This window comes from Dinoponera quadriceps, unplaced genomic scaffold (assembly GCF_001313825.1).
Source record: "Dinoponera quadriceps isolate SergipeBrazil2010 unplaced genomic scaffold, ASM131382v1 scaffold777, whole genome shotgun sequence".
Classification (NCBI taxonomy): domain Eukaryota; kingdom Metazoa; phylum Arthropoda; class Insecta; order Hymenoptera; family Formicidae; genus Dinoponera; species Dinoponera quadriceps.
In genome coordinates, this window is record NW_014555488.1 from 1474603 (window position 1) to 1495984 (window position 21382).

Genomic DNA, 21382 nt, shown 5'->3' on the forward strand with positions numbered 1-21382 from the left:
NGGGGGGGGGGGGGGGGGGAAGGGAGATTGGTTGCCTGCGTTGGGACCGGACGTAAGGTGAATAGAACGCGCGGGAATGAAGGACTCGCGAAATTAATTCTGTCCGAAATCCGTGCGGTATTGGCGTATACGCGGTAAGCCGCCGACGCTCCCTTCGCCGTGTCTCCGTCTACCGGCGCGCATAGTGGATGCGAAACGCTGTTTCACAAACGCCCGCTGACACGCGTCGAATTTGCGCAGCTTGCTCCGCATTATAATCCTCCGGTGTTCCCGGATGCGCCTAAAATCGCAGGTAGGCAAGTCGCCCCGGCGACGGTGCGTTTTCATTAAGCCGAGTAGCTCTGCGTCCGCAGAACGACGATGCGAACGAGACGTAAATTCATCTTCCAGTAATTACCGGGGAGCACCGTTGCAATTTTCAAGTGCGCGACATACAGCGGCGCGGATACGACGCGAAGACCGGCTCGAAGTGGTCGCTGGACCTGGGTTTGATGGGGCATTTCGCCACCCCTCCCGCCCCTTTATGGACGCATTATCGGCCCTCGACTTTTGTGTCAACATTTTTTCCATGCCACGTGCGCAGATAGGCGCGGAAGATTAAGCGTGATTTACGCTAACCAACGTCGCGGCGCGCCCGTCATTACGCGGACGTATTAACGCCGCTCTCGGCATTCGCTCATTCATTCGCCCGTTCGTTCGTTCGTTCGCTCGTTCGTTCGCTCGTTTGTTCGTTCGTTTGTTCGTTCGCTGCGCGAACATGCTGAAAACAAGGTGTTCTGGGCTATAGAAAATTATCCGACATTCGTGGCGCTCCGGTTATCGGGGCGACCGGTGTTCCCAGTGTCCCTAGTAATAACGGCTCCGCGCTTGGTTTAGAAAGAGAGCGAGAGAGAGAGAGAGGGAGCGAGTCGCAAGAGACATTGGCGCATTATTCCCCGGTCGTGCACGCTCCACGGATTCGCGGGACTTCCGGGACAAAGCCGCGCCGGGGGTGGATGGTGCGGGCGCGCGCGCGCTTGCGGGGGTCGCGGAAAGGCAAGTAGTTTGCGAGAGAAGCTTTCTTTGCTAGGGTCAATTTGCACGAAGGAGGCGACAGTGAGAAGATCGAGGAATGGAAGGAAGGAAGGAAGGAAGGAAGGGAGAGAGAGAAAGAGAGAGAGAGGGGGAGAGAAGGGGGGCGACTCGCTGCCGCTTTCTTTCGACGTCGTACTCTGCGCGCCGCGTTTTCTTTTCTCTTACCCCCCCCCCCCCNGTTGGCTTTACCCTCTCACGCGCCAAACCCTACCGATGCCCTCTCTCTCACTCCCAGGGTTAAAAGCCCCCGCGTTCGGCGCGCTTGCGATAATTGAGTGTCCGTCCATAATTCTATGGTAATTAATCGCTCGACGAGAATACCCTGGTGGCTCGTCCAAGTTGCTCGCTGCTGCAATTGCTGCCTCCTTGCCACCGCCGCCGAGGTGGTCAACGAGGGAACCTCGCGACGTGAAATCCTGCGCGAAACGACGACGACGCGTTCGAAAATATTTATCCACCCTACCCGGAGGGACTGCGCCTCACGAGAACAGTTCGCGTTACCTTAATTACGAGCGGTCGCTGTGGGCGTGCTAGGAACGAGTGCGTTTCCGTTGGCGGAAACTCCGAGGGAGCAAAACGTGCGGGCGAAACGTTTAAACGCGGCCGGCTTCATTTCTCACCCGATAATCCGAACAAACCCCTTCGGCTCTCTTTCTGCGCGAAATTCAGCTCTGGTGCTTTAATCGCTTAAAAACACTCGACGCCGGGACTTAATTAAGTCGCGACGAAACGTCGCTACCGAACTTCCGTTCTCGGGCGGGCGAACGCGTCGCCTCGGTTGGTGTTCCATTACCATTTACTGACCCATGTAACGCATATTAGCTTTTAAATCGAACGCGTTCGCCATCGAAAACCCTCGAGCCCGTAACTCACCCTGACCGTGGGTGTCGCCGGCGAGCGAAACGAAATTTGGTGGCGTAATTTCGAAGAATGGCCGCGCGTATTTGCCCTGGTCGGCTACGAAATTTCAATTACACGTGTACCCGGTCTGATTTGATTATCCAAGCCGGGGCTTGATTACCGATTCGATTGTTGCGTCGAATGCGCCGTAGGAATTCGTTTCTATTTGCACTAGCTAGCGAGCGAGCGAACGAGCGAGCGCGCGCGACCGGCGGAATCTATTATGCAAAACGATTCTCCGCGTCTGCTAGGCCTCCTCCTTTCCGTGTCTCCGCGGCCGACAGCCCTGGGAAAATCCTGTACGAGGCAATTTCTCTTCTCGTCTTTCGTTTTCACGTCCCTCCGTCTGTCGTCCCCCTCCCGCTTTACCACCTCGCCACCTCACCACTGTCTTCTCCGTTCGCTTCGCGATCTCCGTCGTCGTGGCGCTTAAGCGCCTGTAATGCGGTAACTTTGTTAGCGGCCAGGAGAACGAATTCGCAGGGATGCGAACAACTGCCGCTGGCCGCCCTCGGGAGGCCCCCGGAGGGTCATTAAGGTTGCTCCGCGATAATTACGTGTCAGCCGTGACTCCGTTTCGGCGGGAAAAAAGCCTGGGCGTTACCGGCTGCAACCTCGCGCGCGCTGACGACGCGGCGAGCTCTATTTGCGCGGAATTACTCCGACAGAGCGGTTCTCGCGCGACCGCGCTTCATTAGCAAATGAAGTAATAAATGAGCGGCCGTATGAAAGTCCATCGATCGATCGAGAAACAAAGGTGGAAACGTTGGAGTCTCGCGTCAGTGTTTGACGGTTACTCACCACCGCGACGTCCGGAGATACCTCTCTTGCGCTCGATTTTTATTTCTATTCAGTTTTTATTTCATTGAGTGTCGTTTGATGCGATAATGAGCGATCGCAGGAGGATCTACCCTAAGTAACACAATTCATTGGAGATACATTGGTCCATTATTGGTTATATTGACATTTATTGGGCGAATTTTGCCCAATACAAAGAATTTAATACAATAGAAAGAGATGTTAATTGATTGATGTGTTATCATGCTCCGCTAGTTAATCCTGTTATATTTTTGCTAGCTGTGGACAAAATTTATAGCAGATACTGCGCAATATCTGCTTCTGCGGCTTTGATTGTCTGGCCGGCTTTATGTTGGGTAAGATTCACTTAATATATCCTCAATAAATGCCACATGAAAACAAAGAAGTAGTTCACAGTTAAAAACTAGCTTTTCACAGTTAAAAACTAGCTTCCACAGATGAAAATTAGCTATCCATATAATACAACTAAAATTTAGTTAATTTAACTAATTCTTTTGTCTCCGCTCCCACAGCTAAAAACTAGATCTGGTAATTAAATTTCAGTCGTACAGTCACAGAATGGCTGTCCTATTGCTTAGGCATAATGATATCGGACATTTTAAATTAGGACTGCGTTCCAAAATTCACGGCCAGCGCTGAAAATATATAATTCATATTACGTATTCTAGAGATTTTCAGCACTGGTAGTGGATTTTGAAACGCAACCTATGAGTATCATTTCTGAATATTCGTGCTAATCACGCCTGCTGATTATTTTGTAAAACTAGAGAAATGGGTTTAGCCTAGAGAATGGGACAACCTTTCTATTCACCACTGTATTATATGCTAATTCTTTTTTTTTCCTTGCTATATATATAACCAATATTGGGCCAATGTATCACCAATAAATTGTGCTGTTAGAATACATTTGCGTGGTCTAACGAATTTCGCATTCAACGATCGATGTCGGACATCTATCGAGGATCGTGAAAATCAGGTCTGCTTTATCGTCGATCGGTGACCTCCTCCGAAACCTGGTAAGACCGGTTCTCCCCTCGGTACACTTTGAAGCAGCGGTCCCACGTTTAGTCCCGTGTTATACCCTGCCGATGCGACAGCTGCAGTACCTGCGGAGTCGACGGGTTGCGAGGAGCAGCGGTTCACCGTGGAAAGCGCGAAGGAGGAATCACGGTACATAGGATGGAAAAAAAGCGAACAGGTCCGAATTCCACGCAGGGTCAAACCAGATTCCAAGTTAATTGTTTTCCAGCCGATAGGAAGGGCAGAAAGATAACCATTATCTCGTGACGATTTTTCGACTCACGAAATATTTTCGTGTATGTTCATGACGATAAAAAAATTTTCAGAATTTCCTTTTCTCTCTCCTATCTCTCTCAGCGTTTCTTTATAAAATGGAAAATATATTTCCAACAATCGTCGTGTCGGGCGTTTTTGTCACAACGATGAATAATATAACACGATTAAACACGGATGACATAATACAAACGTGTCAGATTACGCATCTATTGTAAAACGGCGGGAAAGCACAAAATTTCCAGGGCTTTTATAAAGATTTGAGGTGTCGCTTCAATTTTGACAATCGAAATGTACCTCTTTCCGTCGTACTATACTTGAATGGGTGAGAGATCAAGGCGATGACGCAAGAGCACTCGTCGCCTCCTTTTTTTAACGATTAGTTCCGAACCGGCGGAAAGTTGAACGCCCGCGGCGGCAAGAGTGAACGAGACGCTCTCTTCCCCCGTTCGAAGAATCAACGGAACCGCATTGTGCAGGATCCACCGTCTCACCGCGAAACCGCAGAGTATGCAGACCCATTTCCGAAATAGTATCAGCTCCGCATAACTGTACTTCGTGTGTGTCACGGAACCTCCGACTCGCACATGCCGCGCGGAATTCCCCTTCGTTTCTCTTAGGATCGCCGATCAGACCTTCACGTCGGAATTTCACGTTTCTTCGTAGAAGCAGGCCGCGCGTCGCAAATTAATTTTCCAGTATCTTAAGCGACATGCAGACCGGAAACTCCGCATCGATCGCGTTTTCAACGAGCGAAACTCTCACGAATTCCGCGGGCCTCCGGTAAAATCCGCGGAGATCAGGTCGCGAAATCGAGCGGAGTTTTCGAGCTATCGACGCGTCCGGATTCGAAATTTCAGTTCTACATTAAATCTTCAAAGATCTTTTATCGCGCTCCTTTGATGCAAATGAGAGCTTGCATCCGTTTCTTCCACTTGAAGACTTACGCCCATGTTCATAGTCGGACTTTATATTTAAGACACCCTTAAACTCATCTTCGGATCTTTCGTAGCCGATGAAATGAGCCGTAGAGTATCTGAAGATGAGTGGAATTAAATATAAGATCCGACTATGAGTAGCGGCGTCAAAGTGGAATGAAAAATTTTGACTCGGGGGTGTCATCAGTCTCTCGGCCGATAGCAGCCAGGCGGAAGTCAGGGAGGGTCGCCTACGAAGGCGTCATAGCGGAATTCAAGGCGTAGGAGAGGCCTAGCTCACGGGAACGCAGCGGTAGCAGCATGAACGCTTTTTGATCGTGTGATCTACAGACGATCTGGCAACAACGGTCCAAGGAGCAGCGATCTCGCGAGGAGCCCCGCGGGACAAAGACACGACGAGGACGAGCGAAACAAAGAGACGCGTAGGGTCCCAGCAGTGGCGCGAGTGAGACGCGACGAGCCGAGAGGTCTGGCGGCGGGCGTAAGGGGAAGCGGGCGAAGGAGAGAGAGAGAGAGAAAGGAGAAGAGTGAGAGACCGAGCGACCAGGCCCCTCTAAGAATGCCGGAGGAGCAGCATAACCGAGCGAGGGCCTGGTCCAGCGCTCGTAAAACCTGTTCTGCACTCGAGGGGCGCTGGACAAGCTTTCCCGAAGGTTTTCCGCTTTTGACGTGTACGTTTTGGCAGCGGCCGTCGCTGCCGTGACGTCACTGTGTGTGTGTGCGCGCATAGGACAGAATCGGCGGAACGCGCGTAGAAAAGAAGCCGCGGGCACGGCGCCCTGAGACGACGACGCCGCCGCGACGACGACGGCGGGAAGAGAAGCGAGACGGTGGAACAAGTGGCTCGGTGGAACGAGCGGCGCGGTGCAAGCGCCTCGCGTGCAACCATCGTCTCCGTGCCCACGTGTGCTGTACTACGCTGCTCTCGCACGAGCGCTTTCTCTCTCTCTCTCTCTCTCTCTTTCTCTCTCTCTCGAGAAGCTGTGCCTCGCTGACCCCTGCGCGAAGGTGAGTGTCGCCCGACCCCCCATCGATCCCATCGATCCATCGATCACTACTGACGCTCCCGGCGTCGCTCGGATTTTCCGACGGGGGATCCGGACGGACGGAGAGGGCGGAGATCGCGTTCCGGACCGCGATAAAATCGTCGGGATCGTGCGACGAGATCGTCGTTAACGTGGTAATCGTCGCGTCTCTGCATATCTTTAAAGTGCGCAAAAACACGTGGCCCATTGCGGGTGGACTCGCGCGAAATCTTCACTTGAAAACGTCGGCTGCACGCCGCGGACAGCGCAGAGCCTCGTGAATCCCTGCGAATCCCCGCGGAACCGTGTGTGAGAATCTGCATGCCCGACACAGCCCGTGCGCGCCCGAAATCGCTGCGATCCGCACGAGTCATCGGCGCGCGAGAGTAAACACGAGGACTTAATCTCGAGTAAACTCATCACGATGTCTGGCGCATCGTTACTGTCGAAACTTATCAGCGCCCGGAGGAGGTGGAGGCGGCGGCGGCGGCGGCGGAGGAGGAGAGCGCGACGACGAGCGCATACATTAAACATAAGAGCGGCCCCGGGCGAAAAGCCGGTAATGATCAATTTCACGCGCGTATTGCCGCAGCTGGCGGCATGGCCGCGGCGGAGGCCCGATCTAAACGCTAATTAGTTCTTTATGGAATCATCAGAGACGGACGTTAGAGCATCCCTGGCGATGACATTTTAATCGAATCACATCGCCCAGAATGCGATACTCGGCGGCGCGGTCGTGCGCACGCTCGCGGCAGGGTAAACGACCGCTGATTGCGAGCTCTCTCTCTCGCGCTCCGCACTACAATCGGCGGGCTGATGCGCGTTCGAAAACTACAAAACCCGTACTAATTAAAAGGGAATCAGGAGGCCCGGCCGTCATTGGCGCCGCCGCAGCTACACGCAAGTCCGAGCTGGCCCGAGCGAACGGACGAGAGCGAACGAACGGCCTGGCGCAAATCAAATATTAATAGCGCAATTAGCGCCGATTGTACCTTAATCGGTTTTGTCGCTTTTTCCCAACGCCACCGAATTTCCGCGACCGCGTACGACGAGCCGAGACGCGACGTGACGAGGGAGGCCACCGCAAAAAACTCGGCCGGACGCCATCCGCGCCCACGTGAGCTGTCATCTTCTTGCCTCCCGACGGTCCTATTAATTTCGGATTATCGCAAATTGCCGGCGGTGCTCCGCGTTAGGAGATTTTTCTGACACGGGGCCGCGTGATAAGAAGTGCGCGATAAATGCCACATCTCTTTCTCTCTCTCTCTCTCTCTCTCTCTCTCCCTTTCCGAGGGTGAAAATGCTTTCCTCGGTTATACATTTTTCACGAATTTCCAGCTAGAGAGCTCGCGGTGTGCCCGGGCGAAAATTTATTCGACGGCCCGCGTTCGAATTAATCTCTAATCGATAAATCGTAATTATTCGTTCCCGTCTCTGCAAGAAGCCAGAGTAGGATCGCGCGCGGGCGACGCGCCACGTCGGTGTTTATTTATAGTCGACGACGACGACGAGACTCGCGCGGAGGATCCGCGTTTCGTTAATTACTCGGGAGCCGATATTACTTAATTCACTTTTGATTAACGATCGTCCGTACAGGAATAATGGTAACTAGGGCCGTTACCGTCGGGGCGGCGGCAGGTGCCGCTGGGATGTCTGGCGAGACGGGGTTGGTCGGGATGTCGGGCGTACCGAGGCTGCTGGAGGATCTGGCGCGACTCTCCGAGGATAAAGACTCGGCTGATATCGTGTTTCTGCTAGGGCGCGACGAGACCCCGGTTTACGCCCACAGACTAATACTTCAAGCCAGGTCAGTCTTAACGAGCCATTATTTATGTAAACATTAATTTCGCCTTTATTCCGCCCGCGAAACAAGATCCCCGCGATCCCCGTTTCCGCAAAGTTGCGCCGAATGGCGGGTGAAATATTGGCGAGACGGGAAACTTCGGTAACACTCGTTCGGGGAGATTATAAGAAGATGTTTCTTTCTTCTCCTTTTTTTTCTCGGGAAGTGAGAGAGAGAGAGAGAGAGAGAGAGACGTGTATATCTAACGACGCAATTAGAAGTCTTCACGCGAGAGGACTCGTCGAGAAATGGATCCCGGTGCATTGTACGCGCGTATATATAGCCGTTTAAAGTTCCCCAGCGTAATGACGAAATCATTTCTATCGTGCGCGCGGTTATTCCCATATTTCCACGTTTATACCGCGAGGAATTCGAAACGGGGGAGGGTCGTATGGTTCGGTTACTTCGATCAATGAACAAGCGCTATACCCTCTGGAACTGGATTAATTGTCAATAATGATTTTCGCTACAGTGTGTACCGTGGCTATTATGTCGATCGAGCTGACGCTAGCACGATTTCCTCGGAGAGTTGGAGAGCGGAGAGCGGGCGATTAATCGTCATGGGAAAGTCATATCAGAATTTTCGGGGTGTGGGATTTTCCGTGGCGGAGGAAACGTTTTCTTCTGATTTTATACTCAGCTGCGACCACGAGACGTTGCTAAGCGAACGAAAGAGGTGTGCTAAATCTAACGAGGGAGAGAGAGAGAGAGAGAGAGAGAGAGAGAAAGAGTTAATTCTTAATGTGATAAGAGTTGGTTGAAATTTCCATAGATGGAGGAAAGCGCGCAAGACAGTTCGCGCAAAGAAATATCGTCGGGAATCTCGGCGATTCCCGATAGAATTCTTAATTAACAATCGTTAATGAGCAGCATTAATGTAAGACGCTGTTTGATTTTTGTTTGAAAAAAAAGGGTAGAGGAAAAGACAAGGCGAGCGTTCCCGCTCGCGCGAGTCGCGGATAAAACGGAGCAGAAGCCTTGTCTCGTTCTCGCGACGCTCCGGTGAATTTTATCAGAAACACGAAGGGACGAAAGAAGCAGCGACTTATTGAACTTCCGCGAACGGCGCGGGGCGACAGAGTTCGTGTCAGCTATGAATTTTAATTAAAGGCCTGTTACGGCTTATGAAAATAGTTAGCGAAACGCGAATCGATCGGCTGTTCTAATTAGTTGGGCGAGAGGAGTACTCTTTTTCTCGCGAATCCCGCGCTGCTCTCATCTCGACACGATCCGCTTCGCCTGCGTCCGTAAAGAGGATGCTCGATTGATATTTAGGGGCCGGAGAATGAGGAGGAAGAGCAGGAGGCGGCGGGGGAGGGGGACGAACTTGTCCGAGAGTTGGCACATCGCGAGACAAGACGGTGCTAATTGTAAAGTCAATTATGACATTTTCGCGAAACCCTTTAATATCGGGCGCGGAAAGTAGCGGCGGGACTCTTTGTCATCGTGCCGTCATCGCCATCTTCTGCTCTCTCTCTCTCTCTCTTTCTCTTCTGGGCTTTTCTATTTTTCCCTCCATATATCTCCCCTTCCCTCTTTGTCTGTTTCTCTCACTTCGGACCGTCCGCCCACGCGAACCTCGCAAAATTAAGTTACGCGTGTCCGTGACAGATGTCCGCGGCCGAAACGAATGGACAATACGTGCTACCACGCTCAAACTCTTTGCGACGCTCTCCGCTATTGAAAATCGTGATAAAGAGACGCGCACACTCGAGGACTCTCCCGTCCGCGACCGAGTGCCGAGTGAAAAGGCGGAAATAAAATGTTCTGAGGGCGCGTATCATCGACCGTGGTGTAGGTCCTCCTGGGTAATCTTAACACTTCGACGAAGTTTCGGCGGAAGATAGAGCACGAATATAAATAGGACCGGAAAAGGGAAAAGAGGGGAAAAGTCGACAGTCGCAGGCGAAAAATAGGGTGGTTAAATAAGACAGCTTTCCGATGATTACGCGAGATTTCTTACATTATGAATTTTAAGACGTTTCAGCGTCTTTGTTCCGTTGGATCGCGAAATTTCGTAAAAGTAGCTTTGCTAATTCACAATTGTACAGCAATTATCATAATATTCGTCGACGAAGTTGCGCTTGGTTACATAAATAAAGCAATAATCGACATCCGGGTTCATAGTTAGCAGACACGACGTGCGAAGCGCAGAATTCCGCGATTAAAATTAATGTCAGCAATTCCTTCTGCATTAGGCGACGAAATTATTTTTTAATTTCTACCGGTAATCCAGCTGGTATTTCCCGATATAAAACCGCACGGTTTACAAAATTTCAGTTTATTCGAATAAACATTGTTTTACCATCCGTTGATTTCGCGCACACACGCTGGTGTTCTCAAACTTCGCTTCCGCAGAAAGAGAGAGAGAGAGAGAGAGAGGGGGGGGGNAAGGATAGAGGTCGGAACTTTTGCTACGTCGAAAACGCTCGGCTTAACCGAAGCCGAAGCGCCTGGTCGTATTTTCGTGCTTTTCATCCACTTTACCCGCCGGTTTCCAAGCACCCGGCCGTTTCGTGTATTCCCGCGTGCTTCTCTAGCACGCCGGCCTCGCGACATAACGTGGCGATTTCAAAAGCCACCCCCGACTCCGTGTCCTTTGACACAATACTTTTTGATTCCATTGAAGGCGCAGATGTACTTTACGCGATCACGGCACACTTCACGCCGACCCGGCGTCTTAAATCCCCTTTTCGCCTCTTGAATCTTGCCGACTAATATATTCGTACTGAACATCCACCGCGGCATTTTACTTAAGTATATTTACTTTAAGTATGGACTTTTTCGGAAAAGATTGCGAACACAATATACATGACACGATATAATTAATATTAAAAAGCTGTCTACAATGAACAAACATAAAATATGCAGTGAGACGTAAGCAGTAAGCAGTAAGCTGAATATATTCGTCGCATCGTACGATTGAAGTTGTGGTTTCTCAGGTTATCATTCAAGCTATCCGATTTCCCAAGAAAAATTATGAATTTTAGTTAGGAAATTTGCACAGGTTTTGGTTAGAAGTATAATGTTTCAAACATATGATTCTAAGTAGTAACATAAACAAATTCTATTCGGTCACTCCCCAACGTTTTTCCAAATGACCGTCTCTGTCTTTCATTTTGTACTACGATTGAACAAAATATACGAGATATTTTAAGTATTCGTATTTTACAAACACACACATGCACTTATATGTGCGATATGCGCACGCTATTAAACATAATAACATTAAAAATGTAGCCCCGTTTCAACTTCCTAATTTGATATTCGAACTGTAATTCGGACGGTAATAGTTGTATGTAGCAGAGCAGAGCGAATTAGCATCGCTTAATCGAGGTTTCATCCCGCATAGCGGGATAACCTATTTTAGGACAACTTTAGCTATTCTAATTAGAATCTATGCTGCATATGGTAGAGAATTTGGGAAAATTTCTATGCGGAGATGATCTTTCATGAAGAGAACGCTCGTGAAACAGCGGTCACGCTGAGTGCACGTGGAACAACGGACGGAAAAACTTGAATAACACAAGGAAAATAATACTTAAGGGCTGTTAACGGATTTATTCCTCCGATCGTCGTTATTGGAAGTGTACGAGTTATCATAGGCCACTCTTTTCCTTTCTCTCCGCTGTCGTCTGGCGAAACTAATTAACGTCGCTAAGAATACGCGGAATAAAAACGAAGCCTGTCTGAGTCGATTGAAAAACGAATCAATTTGCGTTCGTCCGCCGATCACCTCGGCGTCCTCCTTCTTTCTCGTCGCTCGGGAAGACACGCTGTCGCGGAAAATTCAATTTCCCTCCGATATATTCAGGAGGTCAATAGGGTACCGCTTGAATGCCAGGCTGTATTTTTCCGTGCGCGACGTTCGTCCGTCTTTTCACTTAATTATACATCGCTCGCAAAGAAGGGAGAAAAAGCAAACAGACAGCAGAATATGAAATCTCGCTTCTTCGAGATCGTCCAGTAGATGACGCGTTTAAAGTGTTGCAAAAAATTCGCCCACCGTCTCGGTCTTAATTTGCGACAAACACGTTCATATTTCAGCTGTTTATCCTTGCATTTGTCTTCCTCACCGTGAGCGGGAGACCAGGTAACTGAACTCTATTGATTCGGTACGATTTCCTAATTGTCTCGAGCAGATTCAATGTCGATATTTGGAATCGAGTCAACTGCGGGCTGCGAGGTGATATCGAAATGGATACTCGGTATTTGCCGACACCGTGCCGGATTATTCATATCCGAGAAATTACAACGTTCCCATGTATGACAATACAAATCTTCGAAGTTTCCCCGGGTATTACGTCTCGTGTATATTTATACCAATTAAAATGAAAGGTTGGATTAGTCTTACTACATATGCATGCACGAACTTTGCGCTTATTATGTCACCGACGGAATAATATCTCGCGCAATTCGAAGGGTCCAGATCGAACAGCCCTTAATGGGTCACGAGGGGTCCCTCTCGATCCGCACATTCTCGCTGTCTTGCGACTAGCATAGCACAGCGCGCGGAAGGGTATACTGTGAGGGTGCCTCTGAAGGTTGCCATTAATTTCCAAGGGGTAGGAAAAGCGCGCCCAAGTCGCTCGTAGCTGGGTTCCGTGTGTCCCTGCTGCCTCGTGACGAAGTCAATTAAGCTCTTTCGTAACGAGAAGCACCGTGAAAAAATAGTAGCGTAAACAACGACGACGACAACGCTAAGGTGCTTGTTTGTCTCTCCGAGAGCGAAAGAGAGAGAGAGAGAGAAAGAGCGTGCTGAAGTAACGAATTGAGCAAGTCTCGTGGACGATCGTTATGATGCACGACGACGTCACGTGGAGATAGACACTCTTGTTTCGGAACGTCATCATGTTGCAGGTGTAAGAACTTCACGGTGCCGAAAAGGATAGGCACGGCTGGAAATCCGACGCCGGTGCGAATGTCACACGCGCATCCTGATACATTTCGCCAGTTTATTCACTACATCTACACCGGCAAGGTGGGTATCAGTCGATGTTATTCGATAGCTCTCTAGTCAGCAATCGACGTTGATCCTTTGAGACTTTTCGTCACGCCGCTTTGACGTTTGGCAAACTTTCGACGCTTACGATGTTCCTCTCGGTTTTCTTTTTCGCGTGACAAGTCATTCTTGAGCGTTAAAAAGTTGATGGACAACGCGGAAAGACTGATTTCTCACGTTTCTCTAATTTACGTATATATACGTGATTTTTTTATTGAATTTTTTAATGAAATGCTGGATATATATCATATAGGATGTCCCAGACTAACAGGGACAAACTTTGTGAGGGCGTAGAACGAATTGAGGTGAACAAAAGTTGCCATTTTGCAAATAACACGTCATTTTTTTTTAATTATCAATTAAAAAAGATTCTATACAATAACTCGAGATTTGTCATGTTGATTATAGTAGTAGATAATAGTAAAGGACTTTTTGTTCATCTCGATCCGTTTTACGTTTTCACGAAGTTTGTCCCTATTGATCTGGGAGACTTTATATGGGTCCGCATGTTATATCGTAAACGTGGCGAATATTGTGATAAAAAATCGAAAATCATAAATCCATAAACATTTGAAGATTGCATTTCTTCTGTCGTGCCTTTTAATATCGCCGTAGCAGTAACGTGCTTTTCTGTAAGTATTAAATTTCCAACAGTGCTCGGACGATGAATGGTCGTTGTTTTTGTGAGTGAATAAGAAGAACACTTTCACGGCCGACATGTGGAAGATGAACTTTTCCTACAGTCACGTACATATAAAGAAGAAAGAAATCGAACTTTTCGTGGATTAAACGACTTCGCTCTCCTGTACCTCTATCTTTCCTACATGCGTACAGTTAGTCACAAAAAGATTGCAACAGCTTTTTTTGATAAATTCCCGAATGTTGCATCCCGTCGCAACGAGTCCAATATAAGAGAATTGATTTTTTTATCATTTTTAGGAAACACATTTTCCTATTGAATACGAGATGGGTTGCGGAACTCATCGAATAAAAAGTGTTGCGACCTTTTTGTGATTGACCATACACACATCATTATATTTTAAATAACAAAGCACAAAGAGACTTGTATATAATCTATTATTCATTGCCAATTCTGATGAACATACGCGATCACATTGATCAACCCCAATTGCATAGACATAAATTCTCCCTTGACTGATGACAGATAATGCTACAAGACAGTGCGATTTTCGAGATGTTGGGATTGGCACAGGAACTCGGGCTCGACGAGCTCTGGCGAAGTTGTGAGGAGCACGTGTCCGCTACTCTAAGTCCTGGTAACGCCTGCGCGCTTTTAACCGCCGCTTTAGAGGCACAGGATCGCGTTCCAGGTAAGTCCCACGTTGCTAATTTCCGTCGTTGATTCAAGTGCCCTCGTGCACAAAAGTGATTGCCACGTCGTCAATCGATGTAGCTCGATTTTTTCCTTTTCGATTGAAGCATCTTCACGATGTAGGAAATCGTTGAAGGTAATTTTACTCACGACCGCAAACGTAGTGTACGCTTTTATCGGCCGTTTTAAAGTGCGCCGCTTGTACGCCCTCAGCAGCACGTTACGGCAACTTCGGTACACAGCGTAGCCAATCTGCATAACTATATTCACTCCAATCCCCTATCAGGAAATCGGAATTTTTGCTCTTTTCAAATAAAATAGTTATAATTTAGGTGACCGTATCGAGCAAACTCGATAACATATTATTCGCGCATTCTCGCGAGAGACATTGTTGCGCATCCTTCGTAGGAAGTGTTCATGTAAACCAGCCCATTCATGGTGAATCTTGAGAACGCGATTTGAGAATTATGAGAGTGCTACCAAATGTGTGTTGGTATCATTGGCAGTCGCCATATTTGTTAGCGTTTAACGTTGCGCGAAGCCACGCTGTTTGCCGCTAACCAGTTGTCGAGACCGATTTTCCAAGTGCCGGCACGAAAATGTCGTACAAAGGCCCGCAGAAAGTTCAGAAGGTGATGGTCCAGCCCATCAACCTTATATTCCGCTACCTGCAAAACCGCTCGCGCGTCCAAGTCTGGCTGTTCGAGAACGTAAACCTGCGAATCGAAGGTCACATTGTCGGCTTCGACGAGTACATGAACCTGGTGCTGGACGACGCCGAGGAGTACAATCAGAAGACAAAGATCAGGAAGCAGCTCGGACGGATCATGCTGAAGGGCGACAATATCACGCTGATACAGAATACGAATCCCGGGGCCAACTAATCACGGAGGTGTAACCTCAATTAGAGAACCTCTAATCAGAGTGACGACAAACAGGGGGTTTCCGCCATATTTCATCGAAATCGTGCGAGAGAGAAAGAGATATGTGCTGTCCTTCATGTGCTTCCATCTCATCCTAAGTGCAGAAAGTACAGCATAAACACTCCTATAACCTGTAAGCGGCTAGCTGTGTTTATATTTTTGTTTTGAAAAATTATAACAGAAACATGGTTAGGTGTACCATATGCATCATTCTTTTAAGTAATATCTTTTAATCTTTTAATAATATTCTTTTTAATAATAAGGTTAATAATCAACATATTTATGCAGACAAATGCAAACATAACTATGTTGTACATATAATAATACAAATGCAATAAAAGACATTTTATGTGCAACATATAACACTTTGTTTATACACCATTTATTTATTCACATAAGAGAATAAAATTGGAAAATTGGCGGGAACGGATGAAACATGGCGAGCCAATCAAAAGTGGTAACCAGATGTCGTCACTCTAACAATTAAAATAAATAATAATAATAAGTTAATTTAAGTTAGATTAGGTTATAATGAAGATATTCTTTAACAATTCGTATCAGTAAAACTGACCGCACGTTTCAAAAAACGAGATAACACTAAAGATAAGATACCTTGAGTATTGCGACTAATGGATAGGGTTTTACGTGCATTTTTATCATAAAATCGGTACATTCTGTGTACGTACGCGCCTGTCGGAAGGTTAATTAAAGAAGCTTCTATGTATGATCCTTTTCAATCATTATTAACTCGAAATTTTGCATGGTTTGCAAAATGGCAAAAGTCTTTTCTGTTCAGTTTAGCCCGTTTTACATACAGTCGGTCAAAACTTTCTGGGCGCCTTATATATAATAACTTTATTACTTCAGCTTCTTCTACCAAGAAGAAGACTTGGTTTATATTTTGGTTTTACCGCACTCAGCTATTCATATTTTAATTCTGTAATTTTCATTTATCTGCATTCTCTATATTACGTATCCTTATAATTTATAATATTCATTCGTCTATATATAGACAATCTCTTAATAAAGTCATTTTCACTTTTAAAAAAGATTGAACATTTTTTCTGTGAAATATAAAGTTTATTCCACAGAAATAAACGTTTATTTAAATACGACGAAATAAAATCTTATTCTTAGGAAATAAATCAATTAATAAGAAAACTAAGATATATTTCACACAAATATATATATTCCGTCATTATTCAGTCAAATTTTTTCCTAACCAATTATTATGGAAGAAAATGACACAACAAACATTTATTTTGCAAAATTTCAATTTCTTTTCCTCAGTATAATACAAAATTCAAGTTGAGACAATATCTTTACAAAAGTAAGACTGAAAAAGTTAATACACGTACATTTTATATTACCTTTCTACGCTGATACAGAATACGAATCCCGAGGCCAACTAATCACGGAGGTGTAACCTCAACCACAACCCAACTTCGAACTTCTTCCTCGGAACAATGTGAAAATTTGGATTACTCAGGGAGACTGTCGGCACTTAGGCATTGATGTTCTCGGATTTCTTGAATGATGGAGAGGATGTATCGCGTGATTGATATGAATGAGATGTATTCGTCCTAGTTTTTTAGCTTATTCCAAATGAATGCTTTACACGTGACCATTTCACAGGCATATATTCATTATATATGATATAATGTTCATTTTATATGATATATATATGATATAATATCATACTAAATTGAAGATATGACATATTATGATTGGTTGTTTAGGAAATCTAAAGTTACTTTTTTTTTTATGGTTTCGTATTATGGGACAGTTCTTGTGAAGATCCATTCTGAATATGTATCTATGTGACACTGTGAAGCATAATTAGGATGTATAAGCAGTTATTAAATAATTTCATACTTTAACTTACGTTTCATTTATTTTTACACCGAGAATGTCTCGTCAACGACTAAAGTTTGTGGATCTACTATTAGATGCGAGAAGGAACCAATGAAACATGGGTGCATAATGAACTGATCTGTGTGAATGAGACACGAGTGCTCAGTTAGACATTTTTGTCTGAATTTGAAATCTTATTAATTACTCGTATCTATATGATAATACTTATCAATGGTTGAAATCAATGGTCAATCTACGAGCATCGTTTTAGGTTTACATTAAGGGAGATCCATTCTCTTCTCTTTCCGGAATATGTTGATTAAGCAATGGAGATTAACAGAAAATTCAAACAACTATATAAATAATTTGGCTACATCGTAGATATAGTTTCGTACAAGCCAGCTTAACAAGCATCTGCCAAGCTTGATCAAAGTTTAGTCTTTGCCTGTCAATAATGACAGTTTCAGGGTACAAATGATCAATCGAAACCACTCTGATTTCCAATAATGCTAACGAGAGAACGGCTTCGTAGGTACATCAATCTATTATTCATTCTTTCATCTATCGAGTCTCTTTGTGTGCTCCAGCAGGGAAAGTCGCGTGCTCATCTTTCATCGAACGGTGTTTCGCCTTTATCGGTGAGAATGCCTTGGATACTGTAAAAACAACGGCGTTTTGCACTCTGCCGAAGGACGCCCTGGTTAAACTGATATCCTCGGATTATCTCGCTCTGGAGGAGGAGGACGTGTGGCGAGCGGTCCTCAATTGGGCTAAGTATCAGGTTCGTGCTCATACCTCGGAAACCCAGTACCGTTTCCCGAGCATGTCTCCACTCCTCCAGGTTATCCCGCGAGATAGAAAGATCCACGAAAGTGTCGCTTTAGCATTCTTAATCACTGTCACTGCTTGGCCCAATCCGCACACAACTTCGTTCGACAGAGATATCTTTCAATCACCCCAGCAGTCAATAATTGTTAGAGTTATGTATACATGCATAAATACCGGCGATTAACCGTGCACACAGAAAAATATATATACTGCATTGAAGTAAGTGTTACTTGTTTCAAGTTATTTCATAAGTTTACATATCCGCAAATATATCATAAGTTCATCGTAAACGTCAAATTTATTCAGATTATTTTATTAATCCTACCATAAGTTTAGTATATTTCAATCGAGAATATTAACTCTTTGCGGTCGTAATAGTTATAAGCATGGGTATTTTGTCGGGAATATCCCGGAGTTCGACCGCAAAGAGTTAAGTTAAAACAAACCTCGGCTTATACTTACACAAGTCAACCGAATTCAACCTTTCTTCTCGATAAAGTTTATGTTATTCTTAAAAAGAGAATGAATCTTCTAAAATTTGTGATTTTTCTCAAATTTGTGATCAGTAAATTTTTCGGAATATTATCCAAAAAATATTCTTTGTTGAAGGTAACTGTTATTTAAAAGAAGGAAAGTGAAGTAATCGCTTTTCTTTGCAGTAGAATAATATTTTTCTCCGTGTACGCTCCCAGGCGGGTGTAACGCAGCCCACGCAACACTGGACCGAAGAAGAGCGTGTGCGGGTATGCCAGCATTTGTCCGGAGTGATACATCACGTACGGCTGTTGTTGATCGACAGTCAGGTGTTCGCGGAGGAGGTAGAGCCGACCGGCGCGGTACCGATCGAGCTGTCCTTGGAGAGGTACGAATTTTTCAATGCCGATCGATCGAGCGGCTCAGAATTTCTAAGGTATGATCTAGCGGGACGGCACTCACCGTTTCGCGGGTACCTCTTCGATCTCGACGACTGCTTTAGGTATAGGTACGCCGCCTTGCCGAACAAGTTCGCTGAGATCTGCACGGACAAGCGACTGCAGCCGCGAGTCAGCCCGTTCCTCTTCCCGGGCTCGCAGATCCTCTCCAGGGACAAGATGGGCTCCCAGCGGCTGCTCAATCAATGGTACGGCGTGGCCAAACAGAGCTGGCGGCTTATCTACCGGTGGGTTACCTCGGCGAAATCGCTTCTCGATTGATCTTAATTGAGCCGTTGTCTTTGGCAAGAAAAGTCTGCGCGCAACTATAAATATCGTTCTAATTTTAATTTATTTTAGATTTTACACGTATATAATCAGCGTTTAAAGTATCGTCTTGGACAATTATATATGTATACATATACAGAGTGTCCCAGACCAAGAGGGACAAACTTCGTGAGTAGAACAGAATCAAGCGAACAAAAATGTTCTCTATCATTTTACAAACAACATGCTAAATTTCGAGTTATTAATTATTGGCCATGTAGAGGGACTTTTTAGAGACATTAATAACTAAGAAATTTGCGTTATTTATAAAATGGTAAGTTTTTGTAAAGTAAGGTTTTGTTTAGAGTGACCTAGTCTACAAGTAGTACGACAGCTGTTGTACTTAGCGACAGGTTCAAGATTCGAGATTCAAAGTTCAATATACTGATGTCTGTCGTTAGATACAACAGCTGTCATATATTTATAGATCAGGCCATTCTGAACAGAAAAGTTCTGGACCATTTTCTAAATAATACGCAAGTTTTTTAGTTACCAACCTTCTAGCGGGCGCGCCTTTTCTAATTACGCATCGTCCACATAGCGCACCATGGAATATTAGTGAAAATTGGAAAGAATCGGGAAATTTTATCGTAAAATAAATACCGCATTATAATACACTCTATTCCTCTCATACCTTCACTTCTCCTCAGTGCTTTCTTTTTCTCTCATTTTACCATTACTCCTGTATAACTTCAATATTAAACGCTGATTATATAGTTTTAATGTATTAGACGAAGACACGTCTAATATATCTCGAGCTATGTTTACACTTGGCGCGAGACACTCTCCTGATGAAAATATATTTTCGAGGCAATTGAAATAAAATGAAAATCCACATCTCCATTGCTGTGTAGAATAGAACAGAGTCGTGTGTGAGAGAGCAATACGTCGAATTCATATGGAATCTTGCAATCACGATTCGCAATCCGTCGCTTTCAGGGCGTCCAGTCACGGATACTCGGCGGCGACGTTCCACCGCTACTGCGACAACATCAGTCCGACGTACGTGATAGTGCTGGTGGGTGTGCGGAATCTTTCGTATCTCACATATCGAAATGACCGGTATCGAAGGCGGGACGCGAAGTCCTGGAAAAAGTACGTTCTATCGCTGTTTTCAGGGGATGCGCGGCGAGATATGCGGCGGTTTCAGTGACAGTCCGTGGAGCAAGCCGGCGAAGGCGCATTATGTCTCCTCGGAGAAGGCCTTTCTCTTCACGTTGGCGAACAACGAGGACGTGCCGCCGACCAAGTTCGACATCGTGAAGAAGTCCTTCGCGACCTGCCACCATCCTGAGTATAGACGCGATTCTTACAGAAGAAAGAGACGGTTTCTCTCGCGACACGATCTCTAACGTCGCGTGTATTGCAGCATAGGTCCGATTTTCGGCGCGGGCGCTGACCTGCTGATATCGAGCAATTGCAACGTCAATAAGGAGAGCTACAGCAACCTGCCGCACAGTTACGAGGGCGATCACGCGTCCAACACCGTGCTGATGGGGGACTATCACTTCTCCGTGGTCGACTACGAGGTCTTCACGACGAACCATCCGATGCCCAAGTCCAATCACTGACTCGATCGCCGATTTGATGATGGACTGCGCGTCTGTAAATACTCATCATTTTCCTCGCGTGACATATTCGCGCTGATCGTCGCAAAGTCGCCTCGAATTTAGTCCCCACGACTCATATCTCGAGCGTTGAAGAGCAGCGACAGTTCGCTCATTGCGATACCTACGTACCTCTGTACTCATTTCGTTTTCGACGAACCAATTAAAAGACTGCACTAAGGATCACGTCGACTCGGGGAGTTTTATTGTAAGTAAGTAAGTAAATAATAATACGATACACACACGTTGTCATATTTTCACATCGATGAAAAATTATGGCCCGTATTCTGAATTCCCTTCTATCGATGAAGTTGCCTCCAGAAAATGGTGTAGGAATCCGATTGACTGAGAAGTCACATTTAAGGCGTTTTTATTGATAAAAGCGAGTTCAAAATATAAACCTATCTCTCCCCCTCCCCTCTCTCTCTCTCTCTCTCTCTCGCGTAACAATCTCTCGGATAAACATCAAACAGCAACCAGTCCCTCGTTATTTGCGCGGCATTGCCTCAGCTTCGACAGTCTTCGGCTAGTCGACGAAAGCGAGCGCAAACGTTCCGAGTCGCGGAACTGTACGCAATACGCGCGACTTGTATGTTCGCCAAACAGAGCATTGCGAAAAGCGTGCGCGTACGTGAGCGCGCCGCCGCCGACGTGTATGCGCGCGGGAGGCAGTCGGCGTACACCTCGCGTATATACGTACGTTGA

The 21382-nt window shown here is 46.2% G+C and overlaps 2 protein-coding genes across 2 annotated transcripts; both read left to right on the forward strand.

Annotated features, from left to right (window-relative positions):
- The first annotated feature begins 7623 nt into the window (after positions 1-7623).
- On the forward strand, positions 7624-17585 carry LOC106744420 (speckle-type POZ protein A). The gene is given in 6 exon segments (XM_014619179.1): positions 7624-7856; positions 12753-12873; positions 14060-14229; positions 14702-14788; positions 14790-15119; positions 16539-17585. Coding segments are annotated over 5 exon segments (906 nt in total). The 5' UTR covers positions 7624-7650; the 3' UTR covers positions 15112-15119; positions 16539-17585.
- Positions 15136-21047, forward strand: LOC106744336 (the record flags this gene model as incomplete). The annotated part of the gene is made up of 6 exons (XM_014619011.1): positions 15136-15283; positions 17592-17785; positions 18525-18991; positions 20010-20088; positions 20189-20364; positions 20440-21047. Coding segments are annotated over 6 exons (1266 nt in total), but the record flags the coding sequence as incomplete, so codon positions are not given.
- Positions 21048-21382: the final 335 nt, after the last annotated feature.